Consider the following 20,321-nt stretch of genomic DNA (forward strand, 5'->3'; position numbering starts at 1 on the left):
CTTGCTTGCCTTCCCCCTGTTCCTTTTTTTTCCTGGGCAAAACAGCTGTACCACCTGCACCACCTGCACTGTTTGACTGCCCTTTGTTTGTTATATGTGCTCCCACCACAGAGATAGAAGCATTCATCCTGTTTTGCTTGGAGTGCAGATACCCTGTGATGGTTGGGTGTAGCATCCATCTGGCTTTTTTATATACATTGTGTCTCCAACTTGTTTAAATTAAGTGTGGGAAAGTACATACACAGATATGGTAACAGTGTATATGATTACTAATCATCAGGAAATGATAGTGGGATAGTGCCACATACACTGTTCTCTAACATGTCCATATCTTTTTTGACCCTGTGTTTTAAAAGATACAGTTCTTATTTTGCCCGCTCCAACCAAAAATTGATGCATTAATAGAAAATGGGGACATTGCAAGGAACATCATGTACAGGTCAGCAAAATTACTATAATACTTAGAGAAAAAGCTGCAGAACTCAATAGTGTATTACAGAATGTTTGCTTCACTTATAAAAATTGTTATCTATTATCCTTATTTTCATCCAGTACAGTTCTCTAGTGTTTATTCTAGATTTGGCTAAGTTCAGGATTCTATGTCTGCATTTTAATTGGGAAAAAAGAATAAATTGCCACCACACTAAAATTTTTTTGACTATAATAAGCCTCTGTAATAGGACAGCAAAGACATCATTTATTTTATTTGTATCAGTATCAGCAAAGGCTGATACTGCATAATGTGGTGCTACCAGCCTCTGGAAACCTATTTTGTCTGTTTTAAGCATTTAACAAGGTAAAATTGCACTTCAGGTTCCAAAGGAGCTGAAAAACATTGAACTACTCTTTGGATTCTGTTTCTCCAGTAATTTCTTAGTGCATAATATGGACAGATCCAAACAAGTAGCTGTCTCAGAATACCTTTTGTTTGCTGGGGCTAATTTGATGCAGAGGTGATTGCCTTGCAACTGAAAACGCAGATTACGTGGTCAAAGACGTTTCTATCTGATAGGATTTAAAACAAACAAATAATATGTGGAAATGTCTAGGAAGGGAAAATAGAGCCCTAGAGCCCTAGAGCCCTAAACTGTCCATCTTCTTCTTCTATTCATACTGTTGCCCAAAGCAGGGAGAATTAAGAGATGACCTGCAAGTCCTGCTTTCCTGTCATGACTTGTGTCAGTCTTAGCATGGTTGAGAAGGCAGTAAGGTAGTTTTATGATCATGCTCCTCTAAATAAGTATTGGTACAGCCAATTCATTGACAGTGGCCTGCTTGAAGGATGAAAAATGGCTTCAGATCTCAGTATTGCATTTTGTGTTGGTTTCATCTTTTATGAGTAGGTTTACTTATAATGTAAATCTCCTTGCATGTCCTACAGAAACACCATCACCTCAGCAAAGGAAAGCTAGTTAGTTTTACAACTAATTCATAAATCAGGCAGCCTGGGATTGGTGGAATGGCAAAAGAAAGATATAAAAATGCTTCCCAGTTAAATCTACTCAATGCCAACAAATGGAAATAGTCCTTTGGGTTCTCAATTCTCTTAGTGTATAGCAATATAAAATTTACTTTTAATTTCCATTTTCTTTGCAGAGTATGATTATCAGGTCACCTTAAAAACATACAGCCTTGAGAGAGTAGTGTCTTCTACTGATGCCTCTAAGGGAGCTCCCTGTACCCTGGTAGGCACATCTGTGGTCTGTGGTTTCAGAATATTGCAGAAAATAAAGCTACATGACTGCCATCATACTGTAATGACCCAAGTGGCAGAAATCACCAGCCAAGTATTTGGCCTGGAAGAGAGTTGCTTTTCTTTAAAAAAAACAAAACAAAATAAAACCCAAACCAACCGACCAAAACCTCCCCCAACATCCCCCCCCTAAACTCCATCCTTCCTCCATCCAAAAAAAAACAACAAAAAGAAACCCCCAGACATGTTGCAAATTAGATAGGAAATAATGAATGCAGTGTTTAGTTTAACTATTTAAATTCAGAAAAGCTACTGACATACTGGCAATATTTACTGCTCTGTACTGTCAGATTAAGACTATTTTAAGTAGGCTATTAATCAGCAATTTAAAATCAGTAATATGTATACAAGTCTAACATTAATATTGCAATTTTTTTTGCATTTATCCATACACTGGATGCTTTATGAAACATTTATCTAACCATCGTTGTCAGTTCCATCTCTCCATTAGCATACTTTGCCAATAAAGAATAAATGGTAAATTAACTTTTCCATCTTTGAAATACGAAGAGTTTTTGATTGATTGCTGTTGGAATACTGAGACATGAACAAAAAAGTTAATTATCTCCACTATAAATAATTTTAGAGGAATCAGGGAAGTCATGTAAATTCCGCTTTAGGATACAGGTGGGACGCCTTGCTCTCCTCAGTGTGCATGTTCTGCTGTGGTCTGTTGAGTAACTCACACAAGCAATGGTAGAACAAGTCAGAGTTTAACAATATGTCTTTGACTTCTGATGCAGTGATTTTTTTTGCATTGTTATAGTGCTAATTTTTGAAGTTAAATTTTTATTGACTAGGCTCCAGAGGCAATTGGAGATTCTCAGTAAAATCTACAAAAGAACTGTGAGCTCTTTGTTTTTCTTTCTTTTCTTTCAGTCTAGACCATCTGCTGTTTAAACTTCAAGTTTGTTATTTTACTGATGAAGTCTTCCTTTACTATGCTTTTAGAAAAGAGGCTGCTTCTGAATGCACTTCTCATAAATTAAAGCTTTTAAAGCAGCATTGTAGTCACAGTATTAGAATGAAGATCGAAAGGGATCATGGATATGGAGCATTCAAAGGTCTCTCTGTACAAAGAAGTGGGTTGGCAGGACAGGACAGAGTGTCGTCATATAGCTCCCTGTGCTGAATATTTTTCTAGGAGAGCACTGGAATTGTTCAGGCTGTCAATAATAAATATCTTTCTTACAAAAAAAAAAAAGGAAAAAAATCACTTCAAAAGAATCTGAAAGAAGTCCATATACTAGTTTGCTAAAATGAAATCCTCTTAATGAAGACATTTTGAAACGCAGGTGGCTATTTTTCCTGCTATATTTATAAAATTTTCAAAATATAAGACAGACCTTATAAAAATTGTGTAATCTAAAATTACTATCACTGTGAAGCCTTCTGTTTGCTTGTATTAAACTTATCTGTGAAGCTTACACAGTGATTCTCATGTGGTTTCCCCCAGTACACATCTGGAAGCAAATTGTTTTAAACAGTGACTAAGTTGTGTCCCACTGGAAAATCTGAAAGAATTGAGGTAACCTCTGAGAGTGGTTTGTCCTGTTATTTGAGTGCAAGCATTACTTATGCTTGCATTGGCACTTCAACACCTAAACATTACAATGTCTCTTAGTTGAAGAGAATTTCTGGAATGCCTTTTCTTAGTTAAATTTTTTAATAAAATGTCCTCCCCAGATTGAATTAACATGAGAAAAATAACTCACATACATATTAATTAGTTTGTATTTAAGATTCTTTTATAGTATATCCTCGGTGTAAGCATGCTGATGCTTTGCTTTTGGAACTTCAGTGACAGTTTGGTAACATACTTTTGAGTAATTTTCTGTTATATAACATTGAGCACCATGTACACTACTGTTTGGGTTTTTTAAACAATTCCATTTTTTTTCTTAAATTTTTTTATGATGTATTTTTGACAAGATTTGCTTGTTTCTAATGCTAGGAATGTGTCTAGTAACTTATTTGAATAAAACAACCCAACTTATTTTACATTTGTATTTGTGAAGCTATTTATGAAATTGTTTTCGCAGTCATTGCTGATACAAATGAGTATAAGGGTGAAATAAAAGCCATCTAAAAATTCAAACAATTTTCCTCATAAATGAATCAAAAATACATGTTTTGAAGATATGTTTCATCAATGCATACAAATATCTTAAGGGCAGGTGTCAAGAGGATGGGTCCAGACTCTTTCCTGTGGTGCCCAGTGACAGGACAAGGGGCACAAATTGACACACAGAAAGTTCCATCTGAATATGTGGAAAACCTCTTTACTTTGAGTGTGATAGAGTACTGGAACAGCTGCCCAGAAAGGTTGTGGAGTCTCCTCCTTTGGAGATACTCTAAACCTGCCTGGATGTGATCCTGTGCAACCTGCTCTGAGTGAACCTGCCTTAGCAGGGGTTGGACTGGATGATGTCCAGAGGACCCTGCCAACTCCAACCTTATTCTGTGATTTTGTGAAGCAATTAAAATTTTGTCCATGTCAAAACTAATAATGTGAGGTTAAGAAAAGCTAAATCTTTCATTGCTTCTGAAAGGTTTCTTCTGAAAATTACCAAAACCACTTCAGTAAGGAAGAATTTAGTTTTTCATGTGCAATAGCTCAAATTGACTAAGAGCAGGAAAAAAAGCAGAACTGGTTTGGACTGCCTCTGTCTGATGTAGTATTGTTACCGTGGTCTAAGGGTATAAAGCAAGGTAAGGCTTCTGAGGAGGAATAATATATTTGATCCTACTGAGGGGTGTAGGTGGAAAAGAGCAGTTTCTCTTTCTCATGTGAGTTGAGAAGCAGACATAACTGTAAAACTGGGTATTGTGAAATTTAATAAACCCTAGTAATGTAATAGTGTGGCGCCCTTGGAGCAAAGACCAGTATTTCTTTTAGGGTGCTTTAATTGTAGCTTGGATTCTGCTCCCCAGTTAATTCCTGCTGGCTGCCCTGAGCTCTGGGGATGTGTAGCTGCAAACAGATGCTGAGACTATGTAATGGAGACCTTGTGAGTACAAAATTTATATAATTTAAGCCTTTTTTCCATGTTCATGTTTCATTCAGACTGATCTTGGTATTTCTGTTGCAGGTCTTTACATACAAATCCTTAAATGGCTCAGGAAACAATCCACTACTTTTTAATGTATTAAGGTCATAAGTTGAAATATGCCAAACACCTGTAGTTAAATTAACAAGAGCTTTTTCTTTCGCTCTTCTATCTTGGAAGACCACCTGGATTTGTGGTAGTGATTTTTCAGGGACTAGTAAAATGTGCAAACTTTATTTTGCTCTTCATATTCACTCTGAAGAGTGCAAAATGTGTCTATTTTGTTTGTTTTTAAGGTAACAAGACTGATTATATAGTTTTTAGTTAAAATTGAAAATTTTGTGTCCAGGCAATGGCATTACAAAGCTGAAGGGGTTTCATCTGTAAATGGACACCTTTTAGTTCCTTCATGGTAGAACTGAAATCACTATAGACTTCTGGCATATGTTTTTGTTGCTACTTGGTCTGCGGAAGTTAAGAGAAATTGCTGGATTGTTTTTACTTTCTGTTTGTTTCTATATGCTGTAGACAGATACCAAACATTTTCACCTGGTAACAGTGGATAATTCAGTACAACAGAGGAGCAATTACATAAATGTGTCATCCCAACCAGCGCAACATAGTAATTTTTGCAGGAAAGCAAAAGGGAAGAAGTGGGTAAGAAATGTAAAAACACGAAAGACAAAATATAAATAATACATGCCTTGGTTTGTAGGGATAGGTGGGTTGAGTGTTTAATAAGAAGAGGTCAATGACACAGCAGCTAGCATCTTGGTTATTTGTGGATTTACTGCCTGTGTTGCAACAAGAAATGTTGTTTTAGAGATGACTGCAGAGAACAGATGCAAGAACCCTGGAAAGCATTGCTAATGAGCATGTATTTGAATATGTGTGTAGGAAAACACAGCAAGCTGTAAGTTATTTGATGCACCCACTTGCTGATTTGCCCCAGTCAAACAAGTCTGTGTGCAGTCCTCTTTGGTAGAAGAGGTAGGATATGCATATATGGCTCTTCTCTCTTGTTCCTGACAGCAGCTTCTGTCCTTTACAGGGTTAGCTGTATCCTACATATGTGTTAGATTCATTTAATTTTTACATGCATATGGCTAATACATGGTAAACCTTATCAGGTTATGTGTAGGTAGCAAGACAATGAAATAATTTTTTACTTTCAGAAAATAAAACTATAAACTAATTTTACATTATATTGTTCCAGCCTTTTATATTTTTTTCATATTGAAAATCATATTGAAATCAGTTTGATTTTAATGTGCTAAAGGACCTAAAAATTCCATATATCAGCAAAATAGCTGCATCTATCAGCAAAACACAAGTTTCAATTTATATACTGCATATGGATGATTGAGGAGGAAGTTTGTGTCATCAGCCTATGTTAGGTTTTAAGCCTGCACTAGTGCAATGAAACACATGGCAAAGTTTTGGCAGTGTCATGGCAGGTTTCAGGGTAGATTATCTTCTGCTGTACCCAGCAATTTATGAAGTTCAAATATGGGTGTCTAATTGTATTTCTAACACTAGGGAAGGAAGAGAGACTTAAAGTAAAAATGACCACGTTTGCCAGTATGGCAGTCATCTGGATTATTAGAAGGTTAAAAGAAAAGTTAAAAATTCTTTCCACACATCGGGGGTGTATTTGGGGTGAATGTTATGCAGTTTTTCAGCTTATCTTCCTCTCAGAAGTATTTTATTGCTAGAGGGTGTCCAGACCTAGAATTTAAAAGAATTTTCATAGTCTTAAGGGCAAGAAAAATGTCAATATTTCTCCAGTTTTTGTATGTGAATCTGGTTCCATTTACTGCAGTCAATCCTGGGCTCTTGCATGTTGCTCTGGATTTTGACCCATCAGTCCTAATGATCTGAATTTCTGGCTTTTTTAATTGAAGGGAAGCGTTACGCACTAATGTTAATTTTTCTCAATGTTTTTGGTGAAAGCATTTGAAGACTGAAAGGTTATGGCCCATTTCCCTGAGCCCAATGTTATTCTGGGTTTAACAGTACTGTCTTGCAGTGGACCTGCAAACAGCATTGTTTCTTGCTGGGAGGATTTTGAGGAAAGAAAAGGGAAATCAGTTATTAAAAGAGTAAAAGAAAGCTGACTGGAGAGTGGGCACTATGGAAGTCCTGTAGAGGAGTTCCGTAACAGATGTCGGACTGTAGAAAAATAAGGGAGAGGAAATCCAGGGAGAGTCTCAATCGAGAACTGTTTTTGTAAGTGAAATGCTTAATCAACAAAATCTCAAATTTTCCTGCAGGCCTCTATATGTTTTAAGAAAACAAAACAAAACAAAACAAACTCCTACCTCTTGCATTGTGTCAGGCCAGAAATTCCACCGTCATCTTAACAGTGAAGCACCTTACCTGCCCTGAGGTATCCCATCGGAACACATCTCTTCTCTTTGGCAAGTTGGAATAAATCTGATTTGTTTCTGTAAATTCATATTTCTTCAGTGAAAAGCCACACTTTCATAACTAAATGTAATATTTTTCCATGTGATTTTTTTTTTAAATAGTATATGATTTAGGGTCTTACTGATTTTTTCAGTTTATAACTCATGGTATTTCGTATGTGTTTCAGAGTCCCTGGCTCTACTTTTTTATTCCTAGTGAGTATTGTTGGAGCCCATTCACAGGGCTGAGAAGAGTGGAGAGAACTATTCATTACAGTCAGCTGTGGAGGGAGGGAAAAAAACGTGTTTCTAAATATAATGTAAATTATTCCCACTGTACAGGATGTTTTAGGCATATGTAATTTCTGCCTGAAGACATCTGTGTCTGAAGAATCAAAAGCAAATAGCTCAGCCGGTGACCTGGTGAATGGCTGCATGGTGAAACTATATAAAAAATAAAATTTTGTTTTGAATAAACTGGCACTTGGAGAAAAGGAAGCACAGGCAAACTGATGCAGGAATGCTATCAGATCTTTCTTATTTGTAGGGGTAGGTCAGGAAATAATTTCTGCTCTATGCAATAGCTGTTACTGTAGTGTTTTTCAGCTACAAACTCTCTAATTTCAGTTGTAATGGGGGATGAAAATTGATGCTAATTTTTTTTTAATTAAGAGTGCAAGATAGCCTCAATTTCCAAAGAAAAGATAAAGTCTTTCTTCCAACTACTAGTAATTACCACAGGCTTTTAAAATTTTGCTCTCCGTTAAGCATCATTCATTTTAAATTGTGTGTATTTCTGGGTTTTTTCCTCAATAAGCCATCCAGGGAAAATCAGCTGGAGATGAATAAGTAATCATACATTTTAATATAAGGGCATTTGATAAATGTCATGGGTTGCCAAAAATTTTTCCAGTGAGCCATTTTTTTGGAGTGAGGTTTGTCTTTTAGCAGAGTAAGTTTTGCAAAAAAAACACCTTCCTCAAAATACCTTGAAAAATAATAGAGTTGGAGAGTTAGGAATGTAACAGCCTGGTGTTTCAACAAGAGAAGTTTTTCCCGTTCATCATATTGACCAAACCTGTAACTTTTTCAGTTAGTTTTTTTGATGAACAATTGTAGTGGCTAAAGCCCAGTTTCTAACCTTTTTTGTGGCTTCCTGTTTTGTTTTTTCATAGAGAGGGCTGCCAGCTCCTTCCCTGTAGCAATGCAGGGAGCTGGGTTCTGCTAGGAAGGCTGGATCACTAGAACCCTGCTCTGGAGGGAAGAGAGCAAGCAGAGGAAGGCAAACTGTGAGGAGAAGGATTTTGCTAGAGTATGGACTTTGTTTTGATTCAATTATGCACTGATTAATGTTAACAAAAATATAAGATGGATGTCATACCCAGCTAAAGGATTGAGTTCCATGAAGTAATTGACAAAGAACAACATTTCTTAGTCTTTTTTTTTTTTTTTGGATGACTGCATGGTAAATGCATTTCTTTTAGATAACTGTCTCTGGTTTCCATGGGGATGTTCCTTCTGCTTGTTAAATGTATTTTTAAGAATCTTTCACATTATTTGAAGTATTGCTAAGAGCTTGTACTTCAGAACAATTTCAGCTGTTGATCAACACTTTGTGTCTGCAGTGAAATTCAAGGAGGGTACAGCTTGGAAGAGGAGCAGAAATATTTTTTGGTGCTTTGAATCAGACTAATGCAGTCCGATAACACTTCCTGGTCAGAAAAGACTTCTGAGTAGCATGCTGTGGTGAACTGTTGTATTTACTTGCTCAGTGTACTTCTGTGCAACTTAATGTACCGTGTGGCTGCTTATCTATGATATTTCTCAATTAAAAAAAGTAGAGGATAACTTGAAACAACCATCTTTTCAATCTGAATACAGTAGAATTGGTATATAGTACATGGAGATTTTATTGAATGTTGATAGTTATGCTAATAACAGGATAAAATGAACTCTACTTGACTTAGGCTTTTAATGTGTTTGTTTCTAATGTGAAAAAAGCTGCTTCTCATGCAGTGGTTACCTTTATTGTTTCATATTTCTCTGTTTCACTTGAAGAAATTGTCAAAGGCACAGACAAGCTCCTTGTGAGGAGCAGCTGAGGTCACTTGTTTTGTTCAGCTTGGAAGAGAGACTGACATCATTGCAGTCTACACTTCCCTCAAGGTGGGCAGTGGAAGGGGAGGTGCTGATCTCTCTCTGGTGACTGGCAAGAGAACACAAGACAATGGAAGGAAGCTGCATCAGAGGAAGCTTGGATGGGACATTAGGAAAAGATTCTTTACTGAGAGGTTGATTGGTCACTGAAACAGGCTCCCAGGGACGTAGTCACAGCACCAAGCCTCGCAGAGTTCAGGGAGTGTCTGGATGATGCTCTTAGTCATATGGTTTAGTTGTGGGCAGTCCTGCAAGGAGAAGGGAGATGAAATCAATGATCCGTATTGGGTACCTTGTGACTTAAGATATTCTAAGCTGGATATTTACGTCCTGCTCAGTCAGTCTGTGTACTGAGAAGGTTGTCAGCTAACATCAGGTGTAGTAAGGGTTTTATGTTGACATAGCTCATTCTCTGGGAAGACCAAAGATGTGCTTTCCATTTTTAAATTAAAAACACTTCATCTTTCTGTGTTAGTGGTGGAACTCTGTGCAACCAGTATGGGATATGCTTTGTCATATGTGATTGATTGTAAATGATACTCATGTCCCTGATGGTATTGACTTACAGGATACTGCAAGATACTGCATTTTCCAGCTGCTTGTTCGCTCCGGCTTCCCTGGATGCTTCCCAGCTATCCAGATTGTTCCAGTACAAGCCTATTTGGAAGTTTAAATCCAAGGTTATGTAGCTCTAGAGCAGTTATCTAGGAGAAACACTTCAGAAACTAAGCCATGGTAGAAAATGACAGCTTTGCCCACTGTGATGATGTGCAACAACCTAGTACAGTGTAACCCTAGTTGTAACCCAAGAATAAGACTAGTGTCTTTCGTGGGTTCATCAGTGAGTGACTAACACATACAGAATGGAAGAGAGCCTCTAGACATTGTGAAAAGATTCAGAGCACAACTGGTATAATGCTTGTTGAATTGCCTTGTTGCCTGTAACACTGTTATCCTCTTCCACGGAAAGGAGTTGCTAAGGAAAACTAGGGAACAATGAAATGGGAAATGTTTGCAGTTTTGTTCTGAAGCTTCTTATATTTAATGTTGTGCAAAGTTTCTGGTGTAATTTTTCCTCTGAGTGGGTGGCTTTGGGATGCATGAAGGGAAATACTTGATTTGAAGGCATCAGCAGGAAGACCTACTGTTGTGGTTTGAGAGCTCCAAAATCCAATTCCCTAGACCAAGCCCCCTCCCACATCTCAACTCAATGTGAGATGGTTTTCCAGACACCACACGAGACTTAAAATGGGGGGAAGGGAATATATATTACAATGACTGTACAAATAAATACTACAATACATTATATACAATCTTAATTATCTCTACCATGACATAAGTATTTACAATGGATCAAATCTCTTCTCCCCTCCAAATAAAAGTCCAGGAGGGAAGAAGGAAAAGATCCCTTTCCACTCTCAGAGTAGCAATGTCTCTAAGGCAGCAGGTTCTCTTCTATGCAGCATCTGTATCTGGATCTGTGCCAGTACACACAAGGGGTATCCAAGCCCCTCGTCTCCAAGCGAGGCCCTTCGTCTCCAAGTGAGGGTCTTCTCTTCCGTGGACTGCGTAGCAGGGACAAAACTCGCGTCACCACGTCATATCATGGGGCGTAAGACCCCCATGAAGGTCCCTTCCTCAGGGGATTCACCCCTGAGTCAGAACGTCTCGGGCAGCTTTCAGTTGGAAGCCTTTGCCTCAAGAGTTCTACCAGAGCTCCTGTGCTCTGATCTCAGGCTGCTAGCTTAGCTTGGCAGCAGCGGTGAGGGGATGCCAAGGTCACCCCCTCTGCATTCCTTCTCCGTCCCGGTCCAGCTTTCCAGGACGCTTTGAGCTTCTCAGCTCTTCTCTTCAGTGCATGTTGCACTTCACCCTTCTCTTCCAGGAGGTGAGGGGTCTCCAAGGAGTTTGGGGGGTTTTTGGTTTCAGTTCTTACCCAAACTTTCTCTGTAGAACTCAGTTCTCTCTCTGCTACCGGCTCTCTCTCTCGGCTCTCTCAGACAACTCTGTGTCTTCCTTGGCTGCATGCTGTTTTGCTGCTTCTTCAGTTCTTATCTGTTGGCTCTTTGCCACTGCTCTCTATCCGCTGCTGCCTCTGCTGTTGCTCCGTCTGCCCACTCACAGTGGAGAAAACTTCTTTAGTTTTCAGCCACAGGTACTTAGCCCAGCATTACGCTGTTCCAAGTCCCTGCAGCCCCCCCAGCTGGGGGCTGGGGGGGCCAGAGCCCCCCAGGGGGCTCCTGCCCTCACTCCTCGTGGCTTTTACAACATGGCTAATTCTCTAACAACAACAACCACCTTCTCTTCCGTTCTGCTTGTGATATGTTTATATTTTGCAGAAGCGCTCATTGGGTAAAACCTCAAAACTTCAAGGGTCGCCACCCCCTGGGGTTTTACCATTTTATAACTGCAGGGGGAAAACTGTTTCCCCCCCCACACACCTACCAGTCTCTACTGAAGCTGATCTGAAGATCATTTAAGCAGCTTATTAGTATGTAAGTTACTCATCGCTGCAAGTGAAAAAGAATGTTTCCCTGAGGGGTATTCACTGACTAATTTTCCAGTGTCCCAAGTGGACACTTCTGTCTGCTTATCCTTTTTTTTCCCTTTCAGGCTCTGACTTTATTTTGTCTGTCTAAAGAGTGCTTCCTTATCTTAGAACCATTATCTTTTTTTACACTTCATTCTTTATGTTTCCATTTAGGATTAGTCAGAACCAGAGCTAATTTCATTTCCTTGTGACTCTCTGATGTATAAATGACAATATGACATAATTTGTAGAAGTAATTCAACAGCTGAGAATATAGAGTCTTGAATGAAGTTACTCTGCAGGACCCTGAAGAATAGCTTAGTAGTTCTCTAGAGGCTTCTGAAGTATTAATGAAAATGCCTCTGATTTCTTTTGGTTTTCCATTCTTCATTTATATTCATTCTAATGGAAGTGAATCTTGCTTGGGAAGTAAGATTATAATATCAGTGCAATTGAAACTAGATGAAAGATTCATTAAAAAATCCCCCACAAACCACAGCAAAAAGCCCAGCTTCTCCCTTCTCCAGGACATTCTAATAATATATTATTACTGTGTGAGAAGTACTTCTATAATAGCTGGAGAGTTAGAGAATTTTTGAAAGTAAGTGGTTTGATTGACTGAATATCTTCTAGCAACTTAGAAAGCTTTACATACAACTGATTGAATACTGCCTGTGAAATACATTGTCAAGCCCAAAGCACCTACCAAACCCAGGTGATGATTCCTTTCTTTAAAATACATCAGATAGCAAAGATTTAACTCAATATTTTGTTAGTACACAAAAGGAATTAGCATAAGACATGACACAATATATAGAAAATTGAATCCCAAATGACATTCAAGTACTGCAGACCAAAATAGTAGGTCTGTGAGGTAGATTTTAAAGTTAGTATTGCATGCTTCTATTGAGAGTCCTGTTTTATCAAGAAGCTGAGCTAGACTTTCTCCTAATTCTTAGTACTTGTCACTTGGTATACACACTGGCCATGTGAACAAGAGTATGATCTTGCTGGCATTTTATGTGGGCAGCAATGGGAAAACTCTACTCAGCGAGTAAAAGCTTGGGGGTTTTTATTGGTTAGAGGAAAAATCAAGGCAAAGAATGAGTGTCAACAGAGAGAAGTGTGTGGGACTGCAGCTGCTTTTTCATATGAGCAGCTTAACATGCTGTTTTGTTTCATTGTGTCTGTTTGTAGGTAATGTACTAAAATGCTTACAAATCTGCCACATAAATCAATTACACTCAAAAGAGCTTCTGCTAAGAGTCAACAATGTATAGTATCAACAACATATGGTTGTTGGTATGGTCTGCAGTAAAAACAATTTGACTTTCCTTGGAGGTGGGAAGCTAAATTCTACTTGCATGCTCTCTGGCTGCAGCAGAATAAATGGAGTTGTCTTGTCAAGCAGTATTTGTATTCTTGTAGCTATGTGCCGATTGTACTGCACAGTATGTCTCTGGGATAAGCAAAATAAAGGAGAAAAATAGTGTCTGTGGAGTCAGGGTTGGAAAGGTGGGATCAGGTTACGTGATGCAGAGTATGTGTGCCTCACTCAGCTGTGCTAGTGGAGATCCTCCTGCCTCCATAGGTCAGAGGGTGGGAGCACCTGATCTAGACAAGCTGAGAAAGTTGGGGTTGTTCAGCCTGGAGATGAAAAGGCTCCACAGAGACCTCATTGCAGCCTTCCAGTACCTAAAGGGACTACCAGAGAGCTGGAGAGGGTCTTTGTACAGGGGCATTTAGTGCTACGACACAGGGGAAAGGTTTCAAATTGAAAGAGGATTGGTTTAGATCAGATATTAGGAAGAAATTCTTTGCTGTGAGGGTGGCGAGGCACTGGAACAGGTTGCCCAGAGACATTGTGATGCCCATCCCTGGAAGTGTTCAGAGCGAGGTTGGATGGGGTTTGGAGCAACCTGCTCTAGTGGAAGGTGTCCCTGCTCATGGCAGAGGGCTTGAAACTAGATTTGAGGTTGCTTCCAACCCAAACCATTCTGTGGTTCTATGATCTTGCTAAAGACAGGTTTTGAAAGAAGGGAGAAAATCTCGTGAGTTTTGTGGTATCTTCATATGCATTAGAAAGGGCCCAGAGCCACATGCAGTTAACAACAGATCATTTACTCTTGTGATCTTGCTGTGTGAGGTAGAATCATAGGTAAATTTGTGATGGAGAATTTGTTTCTGTTGTATGATATTTCTTTGAGATCTGGATGGAATAAGATGCAATGATAAGGGAAAAATACTGTCATAACTAATGCTGGTTTTTTTCTGTACTTCTGCTTCACTGCCATCCATTCACTCTATTTGAAATGGATGGGTGGGGCTTGAATATTGAAAACAGTGGGTTGCATTCTGTGTATATGACTGTGAAGTTATGTGCATCAAGTCCTTTTTTTTTCTATTCTGCCTGTCCCATGTGTTTAGTTACATGTTATGTACGTATAGCATCTCTTGGGTGAGGGGGAAGGCAAATTTCTTCTGGATGTGGCTTCACGCAGGCCTGTCTGTCCCATTGAAGTGGTCAGTGGAAAGAAAAGCAAACTGCTGTGATCCACTTACACATAGAGACAAATGGATTAAAATGACATATTTATATTTTAATTATATTTGTATTTACTTACAGTGCATTTTTATCTTTAAAAAAGAATTATGCAATAATTATTCAAATATGAGCACTTTAGCCAATTCCTGTATTTGAATACCCAGAGTGGATCATTTAATATGAGAATCAACATAAGCGTCAAAAAATACAGTTTGGATATTTTGTGTAGGCATTTGCCTCTGAATTCCCTAATTCATCCATTACCAGAAGCTGGGAGGAGATAGCTGGGGAATAATTGTTTTCAGTCTTCTGGTTTATAAAGCTATTACAGACTTCCTAGTTTGGGCAGTGTAATGATTCAATCAGTGATTCCTGACAAATGCAAAGAAATTACTTTTATTTGCAGTACTAAGGAACATTAAATTCTGTTAAGATTATTGTTGTTGGGGTTTGGGGGTAGTTATTTGTTTGTCTGTTTGTTTTCCTTTGTTTATGCTTCCTGTCTCTACTCACAGGTAACACCATGGTGCTGTGGTCAACTTGCAGAACATCGCTACTTAAATCTGTAACAAGCCGATTCATTAAGAATTTGGCCTGCTCGGGGATCTGTGCCAGCCTAGTCTGTGTGCCTTTTGACATTGCTCTTAGTGCCAGTCCACACTGCTGCTGGTGGATCTATACGATGCTTTTCTGCAGAATTGCCAAGTTTCTGCACAAAGTCTTCTGCTCAGTGACCATCCTCAGTTTTCCAGCCATTGCTCTTGACAGGTAAGGGAGCAAATTTGCCATGATCCTGCACTTCCCTTTCTTCTTTCTCCCTTTGAAATATTTTTCTCCCTTTCGTATTGTCTTGCTTTTGTTCTGGTGCTCTGTTTGCAGTGTACAGTTTCTCTCTAGAATGTTTTGGGAGAAATATTTTTGTAACAGTGAAAATCTTTAGTTTTCAGTTTACTCTGGTACCTCTGGACATTTATAAAGGACTTTGAGACTACAGATTTGTCTTCAGAGAAGTTTTTATATTTTCTTCCTGTTAATAATTCTTGGTCAGTAATGAACTTAAAAGCAGACAACTTCAGACTGTAGACGAGGTGCACATTTTTATCCGTGGAAATTGAAAGCCCTTGCCTGTTAGAAGGATTTACCAATGCCTGGAGGTAGATTGTCCATCAATGTCAAATTTCAAATGTAGATTTGTTTTAAAAAAACCAAACAAAATTAATACAACCAGAATTAGTTCAGAGAGTTTTTGTATGTAGATCAGTCTAAAACAAAAGTGGCCCTTTGGACTGGCTAAGTTTTTTGATGCCATTCATGTTGCAAATTATTATCAGTCACTGATCCCACCTAAATGCACAGCTCTATCAGCTTGACAGTGACTGTAAGTTAGATATTCTTAAGGAAGGGTAGATACTGGTTTAATAAAGGACACATTACTAAAACAGTAAACTTATACATGTTAGATAAAATTATTGTAAGTCTGTTATCATGTCTCACTGCAGAATATGCTAGCTCTACAAAACCAAACTGTATACCTAATAAAGTGATATGTCTCTTACATGTTAATGCAGTGTCACTATCTATAGTGCACACCAGTGTTGCCAGTGGAACAGCATATCGTTTGCCCTTCACCAAGAAAACTTGTGATTTTCCTCACAAAAAGCACAAACTCCTACCACTTATAATAATAAGTGTGAAAAGTTAGGTCTGTCATGAAAACTCTGTGAGCTTAAAAATCCACAGCAGTAGTCCAGTAGTAAGCAAACAATGAATCAGTGTCTGAAATTCGACGTGCATGTCAGAGATGCACGTTTTTTTTAAATGCACACTGAATGTTCAGTGTGCTCAGGGCCTTGCTGACCACAGCTTGTGCAAAACAAAACACCACCGTATTTCCAATAGATGGGTACGTGTAATTTGTCACCAACAGCTTTTTCCAAATATCCAAAGAAAAAAATCTATCATAAAGCAGCTTTTAAAATTAACTATGAGTCTGACTGTTCAGTGTGACATATCTGTGCTCCCATCATGTTTTTTGAAATTTTGAGTTGTGTGCAATGTACTGTTCTAGTTTACAAGTAAATGATGACATCTTCAAAACAATAGTCACATGCATCAGCCAAAGTGATATAGTCTCAGTTATTGAAAGAATTGTTCACTACCAGTAATGTGATCCTGAAGTTTCAATATTCATTTTTTTTCTACAGACAGACCTGCAAAGGCAGACCATTGGGTTTTTTTTTCTTTCATAAGCAGGTACTCAGTTGACAACCCAGTTAGGTATTTGGGACGTTACGCTCAGACAGCTCCTGTGAGAAGTTTTTCAAAAGGACTATGCTCATTATAGACTTCACCCTTTGCATTGTATCAATTATAATTTTATTTTTGTTTTGACAGATACTACTCTGTTTTATACCCTCTGGAAAGAAAAATAACTGATGCAAAATCCCGAGACCTGGTTATCTATATCTGGGCCCATGCAATAGTGGCCAGCATTCCAGTATTTGTTGTGACCAATGTGTTTGATATTTATGCCATGTCCACCTGTTCTGAATCTTGGAGTTACTCCCTTGGCCACCTGATATATGTCATCATCTATAACATCACCACTGTGATTGTACCAGTGGCTGTGGTATTTCTCTTTATGATTCTTATTCGCAGAGCACTGAGTGCCAGCCAGAAGAAAAAAGTCATCATAGCTGCATTAAGGACTCCTCAGAATACAGTGTCTATCCCATATGCCTCCCAGCGAGAAGCTGAACTTCATGTCATGCTGCTTTCTATGGTTATGATCTTTATTTTCTGCAGCGTCCCGTATGTGACTTTGGTGATTTATCGCACCATACTCAATATTTCAGATATTTCAGTCTTCTTGCTCCTCACTGCCATTTGGTTGCCCAAGGTCTCTTTGCTGGCCAACCCTTTGTTATTTTTAACTGTTAACAAATCAGTACGGAAGTGCTTAGTGGGGACAATAGTACAGCTGCACCGAAGGTTTAGCAGGAGAAACATTGTCAGCTCAGGTGGTGTTGTGGATGATAATCTGGAGCCCAATGTGCATTCGGGAAGCCAGCTTCTGGAGATGTTTCATATCGGGCAACAACAAATCTTCAAGCCAATGGAAGATGAGGAGAATGAGACCAAATCCATTGGCTCCGGTGACTTGCAGCAGAAAGAAATTCCTACCACCAGTTTAGAGATAGGACAGACTTTGGTTCACAGATTTATACCACAGACAGTTGCAGACTCTGCAGCTCAGGTGGCCCCAGCTGTGCCCACAGAAGCTGATCCGATAAATGACAAGTATTCCATGCAGTTTGGTTTTGGACCCTTTGAGTTGCCTCCACAGTGGCTCTCAGAAAACCGAAACAGTAAGAAGCGACTCCTGCCTCCTCTGGGGAATACCCCTGAAGAGCTAATCCAGACAAAACAGCCCAAGTGTAAAGCAGAGAGAAAAGTCAGCAGAAACAATAAAGTCAGTATCTTTCCCAAGGTGGATTCTTAGTAAGAGCAGGAGCTTGAAGTGACAGAGGAAGGTCACTTTCTATTATATATGTGATCCCATGGATCTTTATTATGTTGAAATTTGTTTCAGGCTGATTTTTTTCTTGTGCCAAATATAATTTAAATGAACAAACAAAAGGAAAATGTATATACAAGTGTTCCTTATTAATATGAAATATTTCATGAAAATAATAAATCGAAATATGGAAATTCTTAAATTTTATCTCTGAAATCCTTACAATGATACCTGTCTGATTAAATTTCAAAAAGTATATATGGCTTTGGGAACTCTGTATGGCTGAATTATGGAAATACGTCAGTCAGTTTTCTGGGAAATCTTATGTTGTATTAAAATGGACTGGGTATCAAAGTAACTTAATAGGAAAGGCTGCAGAGAGCAGCAGACATACAACATGGGTAGTTCCTACTCTGGTGCAAACAGACGTAGCAAGATTCTGCATATTTCATTAATGAAGTAAAATGGACTATTAAGTGCATTTGTTTTCCGTTAAGCCCATTTATTCAATCAGTGTTAAAGCTTACTGGATTTTTTTGCACAAATTAGTTACTAAGCATCTGCCGAACATCTAAAGTTTTTAAAAACCTAAACCACTGTTTTCTGGCATAAAACTTCCACAAAGCCAAGGATACCCAAATCATCATGTGTGTGAAACCTGAGAAAGACCTTTTTTGTAAAGACCCCAGATATATTCTTCTAGTTTTAAATAAAAACTGGATTGGAGATCATCCAGGACAAATCCTGACTCCAATAAACAAGTATGTATGTGCCAAGGGCATAAATAGAACACTTTGATCCTGTAATAAAGGGCATATACAAATGTTCCAACAGTGTAATGTATCCATTGTGTAAGTAACAAAGGCACAAACCTTAAACTTACCTGCTGATGCACTCTGCTGTTTTCTTATGGGAAAGCCAGCAAATGAAAGAAATGCGTTTGAAATGCTAGTAGCCTTTCTCTGAGTGTGACAATCTTAGTTTCTGAGTCTGTTTCACAGAGAGAGAGACTCACACAGATAGACACTGAGTGTCTCAGTGACAACTGAACTGGTGAGTGAAGAAGCTGGTAACAGACCTCTAAAGACAAAGGTTAATTAATGCAGTTTCTCACAATTGACAGAGGTAGAGAGGTTTTTCTTCTACCTTCACAGGTACAGATACCAACCATCCTGCTCCACTCATCTCACGGAGTAGATCACCTGGTGTATGAACATGAGACTTTCAAATCTGGTGCCTGATTCCTGAGTGAGCCACAGTCATGCCGTCAGCACACGAGCCTTTCTGTGAGAACTCAGGCATTGTGCTGCAGCTTGCCCCTCTTCATAACCACAGGCATATTGTCTTGTTTATAATGAATGTGAACTTTAAATTATATCTGTCTGTTAGGTGACCTAAAAGTATTGTAACCCTGACATTTTAATCCTTGTTCAGTTGCAAATAGTCTTTCATCTGCATTCACTGTTGTCTCTCTGGGTAGTTTCTTAAAAGCATAGTCTTACAATATCTGTTTATTCCTTGTGATTTTCCTGTACTTTAGCCCTTTGCTGCATGCTGAACCGTTTTCTGTGGTTACTGTCTGTTTATGAAAGTAGTTTTCTTTAAAGCATACTTTTAACAGGACAAGGTGAAGAATCTTGACAAGTTCATGGTAACTTACTAAATCCAGCCAAGTAATCTTAAAAGTGACAGAAAATTCTGCTGAAGCAGAATTTGGAGATGTACCTTTTCTTCCTTTGACATATTTGAAGAAAGTCACCAGCTTCTGATGATTCCAAGGTTGTGGATTTCTACAAGGCATTAAAAGCAAATGTTTTAATAAAAATATATTTAAAGAAAAGTGTGTATGTGTAAAATAAGTTTTTCTCCATTTCCTCTTTGGTTTCAGTGCACTTCACTTTTTGCTAATTCAAGAGCTTCTCAGCTTGGGAGTAAGGAGCAGTCTTCAAGGGGTCCAGATATGGGACAGTAGATATAGCTTGCCTGAAATCAGACAGAAGAAAGATTCCAGAAAAAATTGGTCCTTCTGTGGCAGAGGTGGAAAAGTACCACAGCATGTAGTTTTTTTGTCAATAAAAAGTTATTTAAATATATAATTAATATCCAGTGTCTCACAAGAACAAAAGTGAAGTACAAAGCAAAGCTGTGGGAATTTATGAAGAGAAAGCCTGGTGTACTTTGGCCTGTGCAAATAGATTTAAAGGCTAAATCTTACTACACAAGAATAAACCTGGAGAAAATAAAGTTAAAACTCATTATTCTACGACTTAGAGGGGGAAAATAGAGCACATATTAAACAATTCCTAATACAGCAAAAGCCAGATTTTAGTTTAGCCAGTTCTGAATGATATTGTCCATTTT

The 20,321-nt window shown here is 38.5% G+C and overlaps 1 protein-coding gene across 4 annotated transcripts in view; it reads left to right on the forward strand.

Moving 5' to 3' along the window:
* Positions 1-19,801, forward strand: part of GPR176 (G protein-coupled receptor 176) — a 37,058-nt gene extending 17,257 nt beyond the window's left edge. For 3 of the 4 annotated variants that reach the window (XM_027716859.2, XM_027716863.2, XM_027716861.2), the window contains 2 exons: positions 14,959-15,211; positions 16,838-19,801. In XM_027716859.2, the coding sequence (XP_027572660.1) occupies positions 14,959-15,211; positions 16,838-17,945 (1,361 nt within the window). In that variant the 3' untranslated portion in view covers positions 17,946-19,801. The remainder of the gene's footprint in view (positions 1-14,958; positions 15,212-16,837) is intronic. The other variant, XM_027716866.2, reaches the window with a different exon arrangement.
* The last annotated feature ends 520 nt before the right edge of the window (positions 19,802-20,321 follow it).

The sequence above is a fragment of the Pipra filicauda genome, unplaced genomic scaffold (genome assembly GCF_003945595.2).
Source record: "Pipra filicauda isolate LSUMZ 115617 unplaced genomic scaffold, ASM394559v2 scaffold145_size1923396_pilon, whole genome shotgun sequence".
Taxonomy (NCBI): domain Eukaryota; kingdom Metazoa; phylum Chordata; class Aves; order Passeriformes; family Pipridae; genus Pipra; species Pipra filicauda.